The sequence below is a fragment of the Bicyclus anynana genome, chromosome 15 (genome assembly GCF_947172395.1).
Source record: "Bicyclus anynana chromosome 15, ilBicAnyn1.1, whole genome shotgun sequence".
Taxonomy (NCBI): Eukaryota; Metazoa; Arthropoda; class Insecta; order Lepidoptera; family Nymphalidae; genus Bicyclus; species Bicyclus anynana.
The window spans coordinates 3110719-3132344 of NC_069097.1; the positions used below are offsets into that span (position 1 = coordinate 3110719).

The window sequence follows — 21626 nt, forward strand, 5'->3', positions numbered from 1 at the left end:
GGTCATCTATATCACTTGATCTAGATAATATGTTAGTACAGACAAGCAGACAATCGTTATCAACATTATTATTATTGACAGCTATTATGTTTGTAATGACAGGGCCCCATGTATCATGCATGCTAAGCTTATGTATTAGTTGTAAGTGCACGGATGCTAAGTAAATAAATATCTAATATCTAATTGTGTCACATCAAAGCAAAAAAATGGAAAAATAATGGATTTTATGTTATCTATTTATATTACCTTCTTTATATTTTTGGTATTTTTTTGTAACCTATTGTCGATTACTATAGTAAGTAAAGATTTATCTGAACCAGCATAATTTTTAATTACGATATTAGTCTAGACTAGATTCCCGTTGAGCTATTTTTGGTAGGAGAATATCTTATGAGCTGGCGTCATCGAAAAGGACAAACGTGACGTGTTGTGCTTTAATTAATATTTTAGCCAACTTAATGTTATTATAGCACTAGCTGACACCGCGCGGTTTCACCCGCGTGGTTCCCGTTTCCGTAGGAATACGAAGATAATACCTATATAGCCTATAGCTTCCCTCAATAAATGGGCTATCTAACACTGAGATAATTTTTCAAATTGGCCCAGTAGTTCCTGAGATTAGCGCGTTCAAGCAAACAAACAAACAAACTCTTCATCTTTATAATATTACTATAGATATACGAGTATAGAGTGTAAACAATATATAAATCATTTCGTCCCCGCTGCTAAAGGTTTCTGATTTCAAATAATATAAAAAACATGATTTAAATGAAAGATCTTCAAAATCTGTTTCTGAGGACTTTTGGAATATGCTTGTTTTATTTTTTCATTGACTCCCCTATTTTTATAAATATGAATATAACAATGTATGTTTTTTGTGATATACCGCCTAAATACTAGGCTGATTATAATGAAAGTTTAGACACATTGTTATACGATTAGGCTTACAATAAGGTAAATCTAAATATATATAACTCAAAGGTGACTGACTGACATAGTGATTTATCAACGCACAGCCCAAACCACTGGACGGGACGGGTTGAAATTTGGCATGCATGCAGATGTTATGTAGTAGGCATCCGCTAAGAAAGGATTTTGATAAATTCTAGCCTTAAGGGGATAAAATAGCAGATGAAAGTGTGTTCATAAATTATTAAAAAAATGAGGCAACAATACATATTTTTACCTGTTTTTTTTTCGATTTATTTCATCGACTGTCAGAGATAGAATGTCATAAATTTTTACTGTTTTAGTGTAATTCAATAGGAACTTCGTGAATTTGATTTCACAATTTCAACTTGCCATTTGCGCCTTTCAAGTTTGGTTTACACGACTCGTACAATATTTATTGAATCTTTGTAATAACACCAGTTTATTTCATCATTGCCGTTGCTCCTTTACTTTTATTTCATATATTGTTACAAATAGTTTCAATATAATATTCGATATAAATAAAGCAGTTCCTGTAATAAAATTGGTTTTATGAATAAATGGTATATTTGTAATGTTTTTCAAATAGTTTGTTGACCTTTGAACTTTGTGAACTCTATGTGTTTATTTGTTGCGAGTAAGTATTAGTAGTTAATAGTTTTTCTTGTAATATTTATTATATTTGTGTATATAATACTAATGTCACAATTACAAAGGACCAAGTTAATAGTATGACTAATACCTCCCAATTTTTGATTAAAATTATATATTAAAATAAATATATTTAATTACATAAACGTTTAAAGTACACCATTAAGTATAAAATATTTTACGCAATTTTTACAAAAGGAATAAATTAGACAATTATTTATTCCTACTATTGAGACCAATAGTTCAACTATTTCAACTATGTGGAGTGTGAACAGAAAATCCATTCGAGAGATTAACGTGAACATAATATACTTAGAGTATAGACAAACGAACATTTTAATAAATATAAAGAATAATATATTTTTTAAATAAGAATGTCTATTGTTATTAAGTACACCTACAGATTAATGTCCTAATATAAGTTCCTAAGCCTAAGGTTGCCTAGTAGCGATCGCTTCTAAGCGATAAGGCCCCCTTTTGTGTTCTACTTATTTTCATGTTTCTGTTTCGCTTGTTTTCGTATTGTAGTGTACAAATAAAGAGTATTAAATAAATAATTGTCTTCTTTTATCACCTTATATTATTTTCTCACAGATATTTAGTTTCTAATCTTTTATCATAGTAGGTTTAGATTATTTCCTTATTATAATAATCTGTCCGGAGAAAAACACCTAAATAATAATTTAAGCCGGTCACTGACACCACGGAAATACAATACTGGTTCGGTATAAAATAATATCACAAATTTTGCGGTTGGCTAGATCTAAAATGTAGAACACGCAAGCCCATAATAGTGTCAAAACACTCGTTAGACACTGGACCCTTTTATCTTTTGTCCACGTATAAAATAATCGGGCCATCAACCTATGAACACTGCCATCTTAAACTAGGCTGGGGCCCTTGGGCACACAAGAATTTGGGGCCTTTTGGAAATTAAAAGAAGCTAATTATACTATTTTTTTTTCTAAGTATGACAATTTATTATAGGTAATCAATACAGTATGATACAATATGTCATTAATGATCTTAGAATGCTTGTTTTTTGGTTACGATTACGACAACGGTTTCTTTTGGGACTTCTGTTGAGCAAAATCTTCTATCAGGTATATCCTTACAGGCCACATTTTGAAGTATATTGATATTGTCGGTCCTTCGGGCCCTTGAAAATAGGGGCCCTGGGCATGGGCCCCGTGTGCCCTCAAGGTAAAGACGGTATTGAACATACTTGGAAATCGTAATACTTATTCTATAATACATACACACATTAAATAAAAATGAAAGCTTTGAATTTAGTAAAATAAAAAATATATAATAATAGTGCATTACAGTCTAAGCAAGTTGTGTTTAACAGTACTTTGAACACTTGGGTGTTTAAACTATTTTTAATTCGAATACTGAGTGCATAAAGCTTCAAGTATAGACCGATGGAACCATTTTGATACTATGAATTAATTTATTTTGTTAAATTGTTATTTGTCTGTGGCCGTCATTAGTACGGTTTATAAAGACCCACTACAGCGCCTGGCCACTCTTCTTTTAGAAAATGGATGGAATGTGTGGGTTGGTGGGCAAAGATTCTATACTATTCCATATGTTTTTGTTCATGTTTTTACACACTAAGTGTAAAAACTATATAAATACATAAATTTTTATGGTAAGTAAACACAAAATTGTACATGTGTGCGCTTAGTGGAATAGCTAATTTCGGATCACTTTTTGGCGATAATTTTGTAGGCACATAACAATATATCTATAGTAGAAAATCTTTGGCTGTAGCACCACCAAATTTCCGGCCTCCGAGCTGAGAATTTTTACTTCATTCCAATAATCGAATATTGATCTCGTAATCCTAAGCAACATATCCATTGGATCAATGAGGCAGGTTTTTAATATCTAATAATAATTGCTTTGCAAGTTTATAAAGAAACGGACTTACCGTTTCTTTATAAACTTGCATTGATTCTTAATTCATCATTATCAGCTGATGGACGTACACTGTTTGGACATATTGTAAGGATTTTTAAATACCACGATCTTAAGACGATCTAAGCGGCTCCCTACAAACCGCTTGATATCGTCGGTCAAAATAGTGATGAGGTTGGCCGCTTTCGGGTACGGGGTCATCATTCCATAACCTTTTTAGACTTGATAGTAAAATTAAATGAAATTGAACTTAACCTTATTTATATCAATGACCAAATTTGTTCAGTCGCGCTACATAATATCTCATTATTATAGGTAAGCCAACTAAAATTTATTTCATTTTACCTTCGTGAAAATTGTTAACGGAGCAATATCGACGTCGGGCCACAGTACAGTGTACTTACTGGGCAGAGACACTATTATGTGGCTGTTGTTGTAAGAGTCGTCACATATTTGACGTGGTATTAATTTATTAATTTATTAACCGACTTAAAAAAGGAGGAGGTTTTCAATTCCATTGCGTATGTTTTTTGCAGTTTACTCCTTAAGAATCGATTTTCATATAGTCCCCGGTATAAAAAAAAATATGGGCAGTAAAATTTGATGAACGAATGACAGCGGTACCTTTTTATGTGCGCAACCTATTCTGCGCACCTTTCACCGTGCGCTGCCACCAACAGCGTGCACATGCGTGCGGGCGCGCTTTCATTTGCATTGTTCGTTACCTTCGTCATTTCTGTCTGACTGAAAGAGTGGTTTAGTTAGTACTTAGATTGGTCCCATTTAATTTTCATGAAAATCTTAGTATTATTGTGATTTGGTGAAAATACAATACTTGGCTATTGTTATTTTCAGAATAAGACGCGTTATAACTATTACTCATCCCATTTTTGTAATGTTTTGTACTAAAAATTACTACTTCAAAGAAACAAAGGGACCTCTCTGTAAGCCACATCCCAAGTACACCTATACAGTATTTTTATTAGCATCTTAAAACATTTTTTTTTAAGATGGAGGACTCAGAATACAGAAAATCAAAAAGGTGTGATCGCGCATATAATTAAAGCCGTTGAAATAACTCTTTTTTGGTTTAATTTCACGAACAAGCGATTTGTCACTCTGTGTATTCCGTGTTGTGTGATGTGCTATAAATAACTTAATAATAACTTAAAATAAGAAATAAAGACTAAGATTAATTAACTTCAAAAGAATAACTACGTCTATCATATAGCTAGTCTGTTGTTCGTGCAAGCACATGTGGCAAACTGGGACAAAACGTTTCAATGACACTAATCTATGGTCAGCTGACTAGTTATCAATTCATATCATACACTTTAAAATTGGTATTATTTTTTTTCAACTTACTTAAAGATCGTTGCACTAGGTCAGAAGCACTTTTCTTTAAAGACGTTGTATAACTCATAAGTATGAGTTTTGAATCCGACAAACTTTTTGAAGTGCAGTTTTGAGATTATAGAGTAGGTAATACACTGTCTGAAATTCCGGACTATATGGGATATATTCCGATTTTTACTTCGTAATCTGACAAATTACAAATCAAAATGATATAATTCTATCTCAACTAAAATAATACTACTAGGTCAATATGACTGTACTGTACAACTTATTACTACAACCAATCGTCTAGAAATAGAATATTTGTAGTATATAAAAAAAAATATTCAAAAAATACAACCGACCTAAAACGTACCGACTTAATTAAAAAGCCAAAAATAACATCATATTATGTTACATTATTATTATCAAATTACCTACTGATCAGTTTGAAGGCGATGCTAACCCGATGATGTATTAATTCAAGCCATGTATGAATATCATAAAGATTTAGGATTTTCAGTATTCTTTCATGTAGTTCTTTCAGAAATGGCTTAAATTAATACGATACCGGTTTAGCACCGCCTTCAAACTTATCAGTAGGTACAAATTAAATACAAATTGAGTAACCCGTTGAGTAGTTCCATTAACTGTCCTTCGTCTTCATAACCAGACCCTCAATGACAGTCACAACCCATCTAGGTGAAAAGTCCTCATCATTACAAATTAATCAAGCCCAACCACAAGATAGCAACTGTAAACTATCGAGGAGTTCCATTATCTGTCCTTCGTATACATCATCAGATCCCTAATGACAGTCACAACCTATCTAGGTGTCAAGTCACAAGGTAGCTACTGTAAGCCGTTGACGAGTTCCATTAAGTGTCATTCTTCTTTATCACCAGACCCAATTGTAATGACAATCACAAACCATCAGGTCCTGACATGATGACAATGGAACCACTTCAAGAGTATACCATTTGTAACAAAAAAATAATTTTCAAAATTGGTTAAAAAATGACAAAGTTCTGAGGTAACAAATATTTAAAAAAAATGTACGATTCTTAGAAAAGAAATGCACGTGGCTCAAAGAACACCACAGATGTGTGGAGATGTTGATATTAATATTGTAAAACAGTAGAAATAAAACAAATTTATTAAGTCTTTATACTTGTATTCTTTCATTATTTTGTTGTTTCTACAATTATAAAAATATATACACATATACTAAAGTATAACACAGCATTTTTGAGCAAGTCACTAGTAATGATCACACCAAAATTTGTTTATAGGAAGTAAGGAGCAGTGGCGTATCTAGCGAAGTAAGGAGCAGGGGCGGCGACGTACGGAGCTGCTGCGGCGGCAACGTAAGGTGCTGCTGGGGCGGCAATGTAAGGTGCTGCTGGGGCGGCAACGTAAGGAGCGGCAGCGGTAACGACTGGGGCGGCAACAGCGTGGTTAACAGCATGAGCTGAGTAAGAGCTGGCGTAGGGAGCGACGGCGTACGCTGCTGGCGCGACCGCTGGTGCTACCAGGGCAGCAGGGGCAGCAGCGAGTGGCAGCACACCGGCGTTGGTGGCGGCAATGGTGAGGGCGAAGAAAGCCTGGAATGTTTTTTTTATATTAGATATAAAATTTCATAAAAAATACCATGGAGTATGTAACCCTATAAAGGTTGAGCAAACATTTATAAGTTTTGATGATCAATCATCATTAGCCTTTTGAGTAGCCCATTACAGGGTCTGATCTCACGCCTTAGAGAGGGTGATTAAGACCTTCTTGGACACACCACGAGACTTCAACCAAAAATTTAAAAATTGAATGAATTATTTTTATTTCATCGAGATATCTTTGTTGTCAGAAGATTGAAAACCTTGCATCGTAAGTTTGCATACTACACATTTGAAAGTTCCATTAAAGTTTAGTAAAACTAATGATTAATATTCCTTTTGTAAATATAAATATTGAACTCTGAAAAGATGTGTTGAAAATTAGTGTAACTCACGACAAATTTGGCGATCATTTTGCTTGGTTTGGTGACTGCTCACGAGTGAATACAAGAAAGAATTCGATGGACTGTGTCGTCTTTAGGGTTCCCTCACATTATATACCAACTGTCCATTTCATTGGGCAACCGAACGTCCGACGCATACGCAGTAGTTAATGTGCAGGACATACTTGGCACCACGATTTTTGACCCAGACTCGGTTGACGGGCAGTGCATTCTAATTTAAACTCTGGGCATACCAGTTTCACCGTTTGTTATGTAACAACCAAAAGGGAAAACCACTTCCTAGATCATGTATAATTTCACTTATTATATATAGTGCTAAAATAAGTGAAATATTGTAAAATATCTGTATGTGTTTTGACAGTTAAATAATAAAAACAAAAATTAAAAGCTGGAACGAATTAAAAGCGTTGTTAAATTAAAGTTACGAATACTCGTACCTTTGTTTTCAGGATTGGCCTAAAGATTCCAGCTTATATTATTCGTATCTCTGGTTTAGTTAAACTCAAAGAAATCGCAGACAGACAGGCATGGGAACTATGCAAAATAATTTCCTTTATACTTCACGAAAATAACGCATTTGTTGCCGAGATTCAGTTAGAAAAATACTCGTGACAAAATATTTATTATCATGTCAACCGTGTTATGTTTTCGATGTAAATACCGTTGGACTATAATCTATCTCGCGAGATTTATTTTATTTGTACGTTCTTCCTTACAATCTATCGAATATTAACAAGTTAAATTGTAAGCTTATGTTGAGGTTTACAATCTTTCGACAGTTCACAATCTCGCGAGATAGATTAGAATATATCGCGACAATATCGCGACAGCAACATCATGATGATGATATCTTCAAATGTTTCTTTTATTTTGCTCCACTAATATCGGCATATTGATTAAACCGTTTAATCATATATGCCTCATATGACTGGTAAAAGTTTTTACCTATCCTTTTACATTATCATTTGGGTGTCTTAGTATTTGTAATCACTCATTAAATAAGACGTGTTAAGAATAGATTGATCAATTGAAAATTTAAATTAAGTTGCACATTGAAGTGACAAGCGCATTTAAATGCGATCAAAATTAGTATGGTACGTGTATTGTTAAAACTGCAACAAAAATTTCGCAACACAAAAAAATCGTTTCCCAATGTGATCCATTTCTCCAAGTGATCCATTGAATCCAAATTGATCGACCGCAATCCGTCAAAATAAGTTAGTGGTACGTAAACTGAATCACAATATACAACGTATAAAAGGCATTAACTCTTTCTCATTCGTCACACTACACATCCTCTTTTCAATAAGGAAGGTCTACTAAAACAAGCAAAATGTTTTCTTTTAAATCTGTAAGTTTCACTTTAAACGTTACTGTCTTTTAAATAGTTAATAATAATTGCTGATTATGTTAATTTTTGTCTCACAGATCGCACTCATCGCTGCAGTTTTCACCATCAGCGCTGACTGCAGTGCACCAATAGTTGCACCAGCACAAATTGGATATGCACATGCAGTGCCGCAAAACGTCCCACCATACGCATCCCAAGTCAGCGTAGTCAGCAAAGCAGTCAGTCCATATTTTGCTGCTCCAGTGGCTACGCCTTTTGCTGCGCCAGTACCTGCACCTCTTGCTGCCGTTGCTGCTCCGTATGCTGCTGCACCAGTTGCTGCTCCGTTCGCAGCCCCAGTAGCTCCGATTGCTGCGCCTGTTGGTCATATTGCCGCTAGGGTTGCACCGGCAGTCGCTGCTCCGTTCGCCGCCCCATACCTAGCTGCCCCATACGCTGCCGCTCCATATGCTTTCCCTGGTCCCTTCGCTGCTCCAGCACCCTATGCGGCGCCTTACCCCTATTCAGCACCATTGATTCGTTCGGCGTTCGGTGTAGCTCCAGCGTTTGTCCGATAGATTTAAAGTAAACTATAAGACCTTCCTAAAAAGACTTATTTACTTATAAGACAAAAAGATGTAAAAAAACACCATAAGATAATTTTGTATATACCAAATTAAAAAAATATTTTAAAAGAAAGCTTTGTAGTATTTTTTCCTTTATTATCATGTTTTATATCATAATTATAATGGATAATAACTCCAGTGTATAGATCTAAACACCTTATGTATGTAAGTTCAACGTAGTATTAGTTTATGTAGTTAAACAGATAATGAGCAAGTATATTTTAAAAAGTTTAATATTTTACCATACCTGACATAAAAAGGATCACCTGCGTATAAAAGATATTTTATACACTAAGCTTTTTTTTTAACTAACGAGTACTTATTATCTGAAGTCATTTAAAATTATTATCATAGGATAGACTCATTCCTATGCAATTAAATAATATTTCTCATGAGACAAACGTCTATTTAAATTTAACTTATAGGAGTAAAACTCAATAATAAAATTCGGTAAACTTTATAAGTTTATTTTTGATATGTTATAAAAATGGCTCGTATAAAAAAAAACAACATTACATCTACATAACATATAACAACATCTTACGCCTAATTACAAACTAATGACAGGACTAGACTCATTTCCACGCTTGTTTTATTAAAGGTGCGGATAGTAAAGGCGCTGGGGCTGGGTAGGGTACTGTTCTTGTAAAACCTAAAGGTGACGGTGCAAAGACTGGTGCAGGAAAGTATGGCGCAGGAGCAGGTAAAACTGCAGGGGCGACAGGTCTAACAATAGGTGAGAATGGTACTGCAGGTAATGCTGGCACAGCTCTAGTAATGAAGGGTGCTGCAGATAAAGTGGGAATCGGAGCAAATCTAGGTAACGTAGGATAAACTGCAGCGGGTGCAGAAATAGAGGGTAGTACCGGCGCAGGTGCAAATACCGGAGCTGGTAGAGGTGCTGGAATTGGTGCTGGTATGAAAGATGTACGCAAAACTGGAGCTGGGAATGCAGGTGCCGGCAATACGGGTGCTGGGTACAGTGGTGGTGGCGCAGGCAATACAGGGGCAGCCACTGGCGCCGGTATTATAGGTTGTGGGGCAAAAGCTCTGACTACTGGTGCTACTGGTAACGCCGGAGCCACTGGTGGTAGAACCGCGTGAATCGAACGCACTCCATTTGGGAAACTGTAGAAAGGTGCGTATCGCACGACAGATATCGATTTTGCTGCCGGTGCAAGATGTCCAAAGCCGCTAGCTTCGCAGCTAGCTAAGATGGCGATTGTGGAAACGATCTGCAATTAAAAAAATATGTAAATATAAAAATAATGAGAAAACGGATATGAGAATTGGTTGCTTACTATGAGCTCACGATCGAACGATTTGAGTATGATTAGAGTATCTATGCAATATTGAAATGAGGAGATCCGCTGAAGGACGAACTCAACGAGTAACGAAACTGAAGTGATAATGGGTAGGACTTGAGCCGATTGAGCGGCTGCCTGCTGACGGATTCAGTGGTTGAAAATCCTTACAAGAGACCTAAGTCCAGCAATGGACCTCCAGCTGATAATGATGACGAAGATTAAGGAATCGATAATATATCCATTGTCTTATCACTTACTAATCTCTGTAGGGACATATTTTCGTCGATCCACGACTTGATTAGTCGAGTAGGAATATAGAAGTATGATGATGAATATGTCACAGTTCATTATATACTTCATACTGTTGCAAGCATTACGTCTATATTCGAATTGATAGTTTCACTTTCCATCGGCAGGACATTCGCATTCTCCATTTGGTGCCGACGCGGACATTACCGACTGCCGAATGCGTCACATACCACCATCAATGGACACTTTATGTAATTGTAGGGGGTTTTGGCTATGGTGTAATCGCTGTAATCAACACATTTAAATAAAATTTCAGTATCTGTCTATGATTTCAAGATAATGTTTTTTCTCATGTTTTTTTCATTCAACAAGTTAGCCCTTGACTCCAATACAATACAAGTGATTAAGTAATCTAAGATGGAAGCGGGCTAATTTGTTAGGAGAAGGATGAAAATCCACATCCCTTTCGGTTTCGCCACGACATCGTACCGGAACGCTAAATCGCTTGGCGGTACGTCTTTGCCGTTAGGCCCAGCCGGGTATCAACCACAGGATCTCCGTTTTGTAAATCCACTGCGCCACGGAGGCCGTCTAAAAGTGCTTATAATTATTTACAAGACACTAAAACTTCTATTTTTATAAAAGAATTTTCAAAATCTGTTTAGTCGTCTACAACCTTCAAAGCTTTACCTCTTTATAATATTATTACAGAATATAGCAGGCTTATAAGGAGGAGTACGTCGTCTAAAAACCGTATCCAACAATGAAAAACTGACTTCCACGCGGACCAAGTCTCTGGCGTCTGCATCTGATATTTGTATAACGCTTTGCCTATAAATAAAATAACAAAAAAAAAATACTTTAAATTACATTTTCTGAAAAATAATACAAAACATTTATACATATATTTGAACCAATACATAACATTATATCACAGTTAAGGTCATTAGCAATATTGATTGTTTCTTGTTTCACAATGCAATCCTGTGCATAATAATTGTATTGTGCATCTTCACAATACAATTACGCTGCATTACACAGATACAATATTGTTCGCTATACAACTCGACACGGACTTTAACTATTGTTCTGATACAATAGCAGAATTAATTCTACGCAGCATCCATCTAGAGCTTTCATAAAGGTTGTCAGTAAAGTTATCGCGTGGAAGCAGTTACCTATATGCTAAACGAATGATTCGCGTGCCAGGTCCAACCCGAGTCACAGAGAGTAGAGTCACATTATCCTCCCTCTGAAACTCAACGACATTTTATTACTATAGACATGTTACGTATCTACAAAATCACCCCAAAAAGTAATTTAGCTACTCCAGCGCATACATACGTTTAATTCCATTATATGTTTATGTATATACTATATACCGTTTTTACACTTCCTGAATATAACTCGACATTGTATACAATATTTAAGTAGTATTTGTTTAAATAACTTTCGTTGTTTACCATGCGAGTCATTGAAATTAAGACAATTAGCCGCTTTTGTTCGCCTCAATTTTAACGCGCTAGTGACATATCTCTATTATAAAATCTTTGGTAAAATTCCGATCACAGCCTAGGAATTGTTTCCGGAGTGTTTTGTTAAGGAGTTTCTTTTTGACATGTCTGTTAATTCTCTGTCGCGTTGTAGAGCGTTTTTTAAAAGAACATTTGCCATATTATCTTTTTTTAAATATGACCAATATTCCCACTACACTGTAACTATTTTGAAAATACTGTATTAGGAGTGGGTATGGCCACAGATATAAGAAGTAACTAGCTTTTAGCGATGTCTGTTTTGTAGGTATGATAATAATCCAACGTTAAGATGAATCTTAACCTCTCATCACTGAGAGGTCTTGGTTGTGGTCGTAGCCATAGTCGTGGTCGTGATCGTGGTCGCGGCTTCTGTTATTTGGTACGATATAGAGCAGCTTTGCAAACCCGTTCTAATAAAACAAAAGGTTTCAAAAGAAAGCAATAAAGGACTTAAAACTGACACAATACGATAACAGTTTTTATATTCACATAACGTAGACAGATTGTAAAAGAATGGACAATCACGATGACCCACATTTTTATTTAAATGCCGTATGACACATATTTGGTTCATGGACGTACATAATATCGAGCTACAGGATTACCATGTTCGTGGTGAATTTCTAATGAAGTGCCGCTCTAGTGATTGACTAACGCTTAGCATTCATCGGGTATTATGCTATCTTTCATGTGTATCTTGAGTAAATCGCTCTAGAAAAATTTTGTTGAGAGATTGGAACTGTGGATATAAAGATTGTTGTTAGTGTTAATTCTTGATATACAAAATTATGAAAAAAGTTTGTATATGTGGTTGTTAAGGAGACGCGTGACGTTGGTGTTTTATGGGTTTCACCGGCTTCACCACGCGGCTTGTAAAGACTCATACTCTACCATTCTCTGTGGAAGTGACATTAAAATGTTTACGAGTATATCTTTTAGAGTAAGTTAAGAGAGAGTGGGTTTCTTTTAGAGTAAGTTTTTAAATGCACATGAAATGAGTCAAACAAGCCATCAGTATTCATACAAGAATTTAGACAATATGTTTTTAGAGTAACAGCTGAAAATCAGCGCTGTAAGCCCCAGCATTATTGAAAGTATGCGGCAAAATGCTGAGTTGGGGCCTTTTTCTAGATTGTGCCACATATTACAGGGCATTCTTTAGTGCTCCACTGTTTGAGTGGACGTTAAGCCATAATGTTATAATTTAGATTTAATGTGATATGTGGCATTACTTAAAAATAAAGATCTTTTCTTTCTTTCTTCCTTTCTTTCATTTGCTTAGTTGATACAACACAATGCTGAGCAGGAGGACTATTCTGTAACGATGTTCTGTTCAACTCGCAAATGCGAGTTAGATTTCGAATTAACATCTATCGTTCTCTTTCTATTGTATCGTGTTAAACAGAGAGAGATAGAGGTGAATTCGAAACTCGCACTTACTAGATAAATAAAACATTATTAAAGAGTAGCCTGCCTGGTGCTTGAAAAAGCTGTGAAAGTGTGATATTTGATGCTTCTACTATTTGAGTTTTGATCTTGCCTTGTTTAGGTCTTGAGGCATCGGAGGCAGGAATAGTGTTTTAAAATATATTCATATTTTAATTCAATATTCCTTTTTTTTTTTTATTGAGAAATAATACAATAGGGAACTTAAGCTAACTTATCCTAATAACTATACAAATCATGCCCACGTGGAATGGTGGCAAGAATACTGGCTGCATTTCCGCGCTGGACAGCCATGCTGATCCTTTGCGCAAAAAATGAGCCAGCCCTTCTGTCACCAGTCGAGGCAACAAGCCGCGGTGAAATGGTACGGAAAAATTTTTTGGCACTGCGACTCCATGGCCCAAGGGTCTCCACGGCAAAAGCTACAAATATGTAACTCACTGTCAGAGAGGTATACTTGAGCCACTTACCGGTTTCAGTTACTATTTCTTATATATTATGGAATGATTAATAAAAAGACGTAATGTAAAATTGTCTAAAATTCATTTTATTCATTTAGGATAGTATAAAGCAGTCTTTTCATTTAAGGGCAACAACAGGCGCTGGCGCAAAATAGGGCGACGCTGCAGCGACGTACGGAGCAGCGCGAGCTACGTAAGGAGCAGCAGCTACATAGGGAGCAGCAGCAGAAACATAAGGAGCGGCAGCAGCAGCTACGTATGGAGCGGCAGCAGGAGCATAATACGGAGCAGCAGCAGGAGCATAATACGGAGCAGCAGCGACTAACGGAGCGGCGCGGGCTACGACGGGAGCTGGAGCCACGAGCGGAGCGGCAGCTACAAGTCCATTGTAGTTTCTCGAAACGTACTGCGAGCTGGATGCTGTCACGAAAGGAGCGGGTGCGGCCACGAGAGGAGCGGGCGCGGCCACCACAGGCGCAGCTGCAGCCACTAGTGGAGCGGGCGCGACTAACGCAGCTGGGGCGCTGGGCTTGGCAACAGCGATGGCGATGGCAGCGAGGAAGATAATCTGTAAAATATAGTACATTTCATTCATTTGATCAACCTATAATCGGCTCACTGCTGAGCTCGAGTCTCCTCTCAGAATGAGAGGGGTTCGGCCAATAGTCCACCACGCTGGCCCAATGCGGATTGGCAGACTTCACATACGCAGAGAATTACGAAAATTCTTTGGTATGCAGGTTTCCTCACGATGTTTTTCCTTCACCGATTGAGACACGTGATATTTAATTTCTTAAAATACACACAACTGAAAAGTTGGAGGTGCATCACCCGGACCGGATTCGAACCCACACCCTCCGGAATTGGAGGCAGAGGTCATATCCATTGGGCTATCACGGCACTATAGTAGTACAATTAATATAATACAATTAATTGAATACGGCATTATACGGCTAATATAGTACAATTAATTGAATTGAATGGAATTGAATTATTAACCTATTTTAACAACCCACTACATGCCTAGGTTGCTTTTGCTATGTTTTTTATATAGCTTTAGCAACGCTCCACAAATGGAATTTATGGGTGATAAAGTTTGATTCTTTAACGATCAACCAGATGCTAACATAACTGAACTCAGAACAATTTCTACTGTTAAAGAACAAAGAAAAGCTTAATCTTTAAACACCACTGGAACAACTAGGCAAAGTAGGTATACTAATTATTTGCTAATTTATTTAATGTTTGTTTGCTTATGTACCTTTCCAAACATTTTGTTTTTTTTGGCTAGTCGTGCTGGTCAAATAACTCGAAGTGTATAAGATTTGGTGACATTAGGTACCTTTTATACGAAGAGTGTAAGATTCACCTTGTAAGTTTCATCATAGTTGTACCAACTCGTTGACTGGACAATTGGACACATTCAGGACGCGTCCTCGATGATGATATTACAACAGAAACTTGGACTGACTGATAACACTTATTTGAACGAATTCAAACCACTGTAAAGTATGAAGAGAATACTAAGTAAGTGAATTTCTTGGTTTGTACTACTTAATATTTTCAATAGGTCATGAATTCGATTCACATCTTTTGGACTTTTGGCCGTTCTCTGAAATATATGACTATTTGGGGGAAGGACAGTTTTTATTAAACTAATCACACTAATATTATAAAGGCGAAAGTTTGTGTGTAAGTATGTTTGTTCCTCTTTTACACTGCGGCTACTGAAGCGATTTGTCTGAAATTTGGAATGAAAATTGATTTTACTCTGGATTAACACATAGACTACTTTTCATCCCGTAAAACCAGTGGTTCCCTCGGGATTTGTGAAAAATTTAATTCCATGCGGACGAAGTCGCGGGCATCGGCTAGTAATCAATAAAATCGCTTTAAAAACAATCGATATTACTAGATAAATTACCTACTAGACAATGTACAAGTATCTATTCGGGCATCACGTTGAAAGTACTGAATAAATTCAAATGAAACTTGGCAAGGAAAATAAAATAATTGCGAAAATAAAATAAAAAGGTGGTGAAATAGGGGTTTAAAGTTTGTATGGAAAGTCCTAAAATTTTTAGAGTTACAGTTTTAAAAACTTCTTCATAAATCATGAAAAAATGCAAAATATAATGAGATTCAAAAATGTTTAAAGTTCAAACTCTAAAGTAGTGAAATAGGGTTTGAAAGTTTACATTGATTTCCACGCGGACGAAGTCGCGGGCGTCCGCTAGTTTTAAATATAGCATATTAAGTGACGCCTGCGATTTTGTTCGCATTGTGTGCATTATAAAAGTTCGTACTATATAATGAACTTGAGTAATATCTGAGTATTATATGGATCTTCGATCGATTTTATATTATTTTAAGTAAATTCTGTTCAAGGATTTGTAGTAACTCAGTATCTGTATTTACGGTGATTCAGTTGCTTTCAGCAAATAAAATACACTGAGTTTATTAGACATTATTTTTTCATATAAGATGGACAGTAATATTGTAAATATTATTCAGATCTTAGAGTATATATACGTTTATTTCTAAGGAAATAAGATTGTCTTAACACGTTCGCTGCGGCACTGATTTTTCTGTTTTCTCTGGTGCCGTACGAGGTCAATTGACCTCGTACCGCAGCGAACGTGTTAATGGTGTATGTTACGATACCCCTGGTACGATTTTAGGCAACCATTTAATATTATCGATAATATTGATAGTGCGCGGACACCCTAATGTTGAACTTGCTTTGTTGACTCTATCCTCTAAAACACTGAGTTAGCGAAAACCCACAATGCAACCTTGAACTACATGTAAAACAGTTTGTAGACCTAAGATCTTTTGAATCGTCGTTTATCTCGCTGAGATTCCATTATCGATCTTAGATCAGTTACCTCCTTTATGACCTACCTCGCAAGAAGTTACCCTTCTGTCAAAAATATATTACTTATGATCATGATCAAACGTCTTCATACAAATTTTATAGTTGTGTGTAGTATAAATACACAGGATATATTTACTGGTATTAAATATTTTCAATGTGTAAGTTTACCTCGTCCCCCTCAAAAAACTAAATTTTGTTGGTAAATTTAAGTGCGATACAAGTACAATAGAAGTCCGATCATGAAAATTCAAATAGATAAAAACTTCAATAATGAATTTACGACAAATTACCTTCCAGATAAATGCGTTTAATAACCTCTCTAGCACATTTGGTAGTTAGTGCTTCAGCTCTTAGCTCTTCAATTCCAGTTAACATGATGATGAGCATGACATCATGCCGATCGCGACCAACACGTGATCGGTTATACCGGATGTCAAGTCGTTAGCGCTGCAGGCAAGTGAGCTTACCGGATGGTGAGTGACTAGCATTAGACTGCATCGTCACATAACATTGGATATGATAGCAGTCATGGGTTAACTTTATATAAAAAAAGATAAATGCGTGATTTCTAAATACCTACACCATTATACAACATTAAAATCCGCTGTCGACGGATAAAAAGGTAACTGACTTATTTATTAACGTTCAGCCTGGTCCACTTGCCCCAGAAATATGAGATGCTAAGCGACATCATTTTTGCAATACGCGGGCACGTTAAGTGGATAAATCTGGGATAAGGGGGCTTGTGACGAACATATAGCTTCCCGGTAAGTACTTACTGCAGAAAATGTATTGTATCGTAGATGTACATTACTCAAACTACTATCTTTACTAATTAGAGTACATTTAAAGGTGGTTGCATAGAAAATAGTGCCTCGCTCGCGTTTGGTGGAGTCTACAAATAGTCAAAGACGTTTCAAAAATGCTTGTAAAATTACTTGAAAGCTAAAGAGTTTGTTTCTATGTGTCCCGCTAATCTCTTGAACCCCCAATTGTATTGTAAAAATTGTTTTTTCCTGATATCCAGACTTTTTAGATACATACGCTTACTTGAAAGAGGAGGGCAGGCATATGTGGGAAAACTCTATGAAAATCAAGTCTTTATATTATAAGGGATTTCCATGTGGACGCCCAAATGTCAGGAATATGGTTTTAGTACGTGTTTTTGAACTTCCGGAGGATAATACAAACGTAAATTTTGAGCAGTCTTTTTTATGCATGCTCGCGTTAGACTATGATCATATGTGATGGTAAATGTAGTATAGTCTAAGGTGGGACAAGCTTGCCTAGAAAATGCCTATTAACTAACTCTTCTTGTTTTGAGGATACCCAAGATATCAAATTAGAAACAGGAAACACAGATTTCGGGAAGGGTTGGATTGCAAATATAAGTATACTAGCTGAAGCCGCGTAGTTTCACCTGCGTGGTTTTCGTTTCCCTAGGAATACGGAGATAATATATAGCCTATAACCTTTCCCAATAAATGAGCTATCTAACTATGAAAGAATTTCTCAAATCGGATCATTAGTTCCTGAGATTAACGCGTTTAAACAATCAAACAAACTAACAAACTCTTCAGCAATATCATATATTATAGATTAGAAAATTTGTTGTGAAGGTTAAATATGTTTATGGTATTTTTAGGTAAACATAATAAAACGAAGTAGTAAAAGTATAAATATTGTATTTACATCATTGTGATACTTACAATTACAGTGACAATATTAACAAGTGTACATTTTATTTAGGATAGCTTATAACATTTATTTTATTAATAACTTATAACCTTTGTGGTTTAGTAAACTGCCTGTTTATAGGTTTAAAGGTAGTGAGTTCAGTATCACGTGATCTGATTTTACGTGGATAGTTCAAAGCCAGTCGTTTTACTAATTTAGGTGGTCCATACGTCGCAAAAGGTACGGGTGTTCTTAACGTTCTAATTCTTAACGCAGTTACAGGCCTAATGATGATTTTGGAAGTCTTTGGTACAAACGTGTGAACATGGGGGATCACTTTCAATGATTGATGATGATGATGATGATGGTGATTATGATGATGATGTTGATGAGGTGAAGGTGGTGCAATATATGCCAGCGGTACAGGTACTACTTCAACATTAGTTTTAAATTTAATGGGCCTTGCATCTGGCAGAGGCAAATGTTGAGGGATGCTCTGTGGCCATGAGTTAGGTAATGGGAATTGTTGTGGATTGGGTAACGGAATTGGGTTTGGCCTTGAATTAGTGCCAGGGAACTGTTGTGGTCTAGGACCGGGTAACTGTTGATTAGGATCGGGAAAATGTTGATTAGGCCCAGGGACCTGTTGGTTTGGACCAGGAAACTGTTGATTAGGACCGGGAAACTGTTGGTTGGGACCGGGGAATTGTTGATTGGGACCGGGGAATTGTTGATTGGGACCGGGATACTGTTGATTGGGACCGGGAAACTGTGGGTTGGGACCGGGGAATTGTTGATTGGGGCCAGGATACTGTTGATTGGAACCGGGATACTGTTGATTGGGACCGGGAAACTGTTGATTAGGATCAGGAATTTGTTGTGGTCTCAGAGCCGGTTGCTGAGTGGCTATCCCTTGTCCAGGTAATTGTGGTGCCAAATATTGCCTGAAGTTGACATCCTGATTTGATGGAGCTTGAGCGAAAGCGTTATCTATGTTTGACGGGACAGGTGTTGTAGGGTCTTCTTCTTTTTGTGTTGTTGTCGCTTGAATAGTTGTTGTTGTTTTTGACGTCGTTGATTCTCTGGTATCTGATGGTGCTTGCGGTGGTTGCGGTAGAAGTCCAAATGACGGTGGGAATCCGAATGGATAAGGTGGCAGGAGAATAGTTGCAACTGGTGCGGCTTGCGCTGTTGCGATTGCGATGGCAATATTAGGGTCTAAAGGATTCGAAGGTGGTGGTAATGGTGGTGGCTCCGCTGTTGTTCTTGTTGCATCCACAACAACTGGCGGGCGGGCGGGCGCAATTGGCAACACTGACAGTATTGATGGAGGCGCAACTGGTGCAACAGCGGCTGGTGCCACAGGAGCTGGTGCTAATGGCAGTACTGGTTGTAACGGAGGAACTGCGACCAAACGATTGAACGTTCTCTCGAAGTACTGCGAGCTAGCAGCTGTCACAACCGGCGCAACACCCGCTGGTGCCACTGCGTGTGTCTCCGAGCTTTGGACGATTCCGCATGTTGTCAGCAACAATATAACCTGAAACATTCAATTGTTATCGTTAGTCAAACTACTTTTTATTATTTTTTCCAGTTTTTTTATTGATTATATATTTTAATAACATCCTATCACAAAATCATGTGTGACAAACTGGTACTTCAATTATCCACATTTTTCTTTATATTGAGGAGGATAGTGAGATTTATGTGTCATTAAAGTCAATATTTCTGTTTTTAATGAAACGTTCTGCTTGTTTGGAATCCGTATGTATACACTTGTTATTGCTGTCTTGTCATCTGATTTTAAATGCGATTTATTTCGATTGTTATCAAACACACAAAATATTACATTGGTTTATATCGTACCGTCACAATCATCGCAGCAATGTCCCCCGCGATACCTCTTTCAAATCGAAATGCGCGCGATAGAAAATGGGGTGCACGCTTTTATATAGTTGAAACAAATTTTGCATCGTTATGTGGCAATGGTGCCCGTGTAACGGAATACCTAATGCCACTATATGTAAGGACGTGAGCCTTGATGGCTACAAAAATCGTATTGAAATTACGGCGTAGGAATATCAATAACTAGACGTAGATGGACAGTATTCATTGCAATCATATTTTTGTTTTTTTTTAATCAACAAAAGTAAACAATATTAGACGACTTGGTGTAGACTGAACATTGTCGGTGACCATCTCGAGACTTATGTAAATTATGTAGCATTTTCCTTATATCCGATTGAATGTTGGTGGGGCTTTCAACCTTTCGTTTGGCAAATGTTTCGTTTTTTAACCGACTTCCAAAAAGGAGGAGGTTCTACGTTCGGCTGTATGTATGTTTTTTTTTTTTTTTATGTATGTCCAGCGATAATTCCGTCATTTGTGGACCGATTTTAAAAATCCTTTTTTTGTTTTGAAGGGTTTTTTGATCGTATAGATGGCGAACATACGAATCAGTTGATGTTATTTTTTTTTAATATTAAATTGTTTATTGATTCACAAGTGTAACAGATCTATGATTCACTGTATTCCCTATATTGTGGTAGGTACTTTCTTCCACAGTTGTGAGACAAAAGTAAGTAAGTCTAAAAAGTATGTGACGAACAAAGTTAAATTAGGTAGTATATTTTGAATGCTAAGTTTGCTATGTGAACATGCGTGTGTGTGTGTGGGTGTGTGTTTTTTTAATTGTTTGCAGGTTAGCCCTTGACTACAAACTCACCTGATGGTAATATGGAAGTGGGCTAAATTGTTAGGTGTAGGATGAAAATACACACCCCTTTCGGTTTCTACACGACCACCAAAGATCAAAGAAACAAAAAAGTGTGTGTCAGCTCCGACGCACGAATGGAGTTTACTCTTTCAGATCGACTGTCTAAATAGGTGTATGTTGCCCCGCAGCATACACTATGTACGTCTTAATAGTTACGCCTGAAAAGTGAAAGGTGCGCAACCGCGGAGCAGACCGCACGTGCACGCTGTTGGCGGCAGCGCACGGTGAAAGGTGCGCGGAATAGGTTGCGCACAAAAAACGTAACGCTGTCATTCGGTCATCGAATTTTACTGCCCATATTTTTTTTTATTCTGGGGGCTATATATGAAAAATCGGTTCTTAAGGAGTAAAATCAGTTTTAAATAGGTTGGAATGTTTCAGAGGGGTGCTGGACACGAAATTTTTTTCTTAGCTACATATTATAATAAAATACCTAGGTAATTATTAATAAATAAATTTAAATAAGAAGAAATTATAATTCTACGTAT

At 36.8% G+C, this 21626-nt stretch overlaps 5 protein-coding genes across 5 annotated transcripts; 1 reads left to right on the top strand and 4 right to left on the bottom strand.

The window, feature by feature from the left end:
* Positions 1 to 5992: 5992 nt before the first annotated feature.
* On the bottom strand, positions 5993 to 7003 carry LOC112044991 (cuticle protein 16.5). Its single transcript, XM_024081015.2, has 2 exons — positions 6845 to 7003; positions 5993 to 6443 (listed from the first exon to the last, which is right to left on the bottom strand). Exons 1-2 carry the CDS (start codon positions 6860 to 6862, stop codon positions 6126 to 6128), a joined length of 336 nt encoding a protein of 111 aa, XP_023936783.1. The 5' UTR covers positions 6863 to 7003; the 3' UTR covers positions 5993 to 6125.
* Positions 7004 to 8046: 1043 nt separating this feature from the next.
* LOC112044990 (cyclin-dependent kinase inhibitor 1C) lies at positions 8047 to 8882 on the top strand. The gene is made up of 2 exons (XM_024081014.2): positions 8047 to 8204; positions 8282 to 8882. Exons 1-2 carry the CDS (start codon positions 8187 to 8189, stop codon positions 8759 to 8761), a joined length of 498 nt encoding a protein of 165 aa, XP_023936782.1. The 5' UTR covers positions 8047 to 8186; the 3' UTR covers positions 8762 to 8882.
* A 378-nt stretch (positions 8883 to 9260) lies between these two features.
* Positions 9261 to 10579, bottom strand: LOC112044992 (uncharacterized). The gene is made up of 2 exons (XM_024081016.2): positions 10374 to 10579; positions 9261 to 10044 (listed from the first exon to the last, which is right to left on the bottom strand). The coding sequence occupies exons 1-2, from the start codon at positions 10389 to 10391 to the stop codon at positions 9385 to 9387; spliced, it is 678 nt and encodes a 225-aa protein (XP_023936784.1). The 5' UTR covers positions 10392 to 10579; the 3' UTR covers positions 9261 to 9384.
* Positions 10580 to 13872: 3293 nt separating this feature from the next.
* Positions 13873 to 15126, bottom strand: LOC112044933 (cuticle protein 16.5-like). Its single transcript, XM_024080947.2, has 2 exons — positions 15069 to 15126; positions 13873 to 14375 (listed from the first exon to the last, which is right to left on the bottom strand). Exons 1-2 carry the CDS (start codon positions 15078 to 15080, stop codon positions 13926 to 13928), a joined length of 462 nt encoding a protein of 153 aa, XP_023936715.2. The 5' UTR covers positions 15081 to 15126; the 3' UTR covers positions 13873 to 13925.
* Positions 15127 to 18353: 3227 nt separating this feature from the next.
* Positions 18354 to 20485, bottom strand: LOC112044977 (uncharacterized). The gene is made up of 2 exons (XM_024081000.2): positions 20229 to 20485; positions 18354 to 19902 (listed from the first exon to the last, which is right to left on the bottom strand). The coding sequence occupies exons 1-2, from the start codon at positions 20238 to 20240 to the stop codon at positions 18466 to 18468; spliced, it is 1449 nt and encodes a 482-aa protein (XP_023936768.1). The 5' UTR covers positions 20241 to 20485; the 3' UTR covers positions 18354 to 18465.
* Positions 20486 to 21626: the final 1141 nt, after the last annotated feature.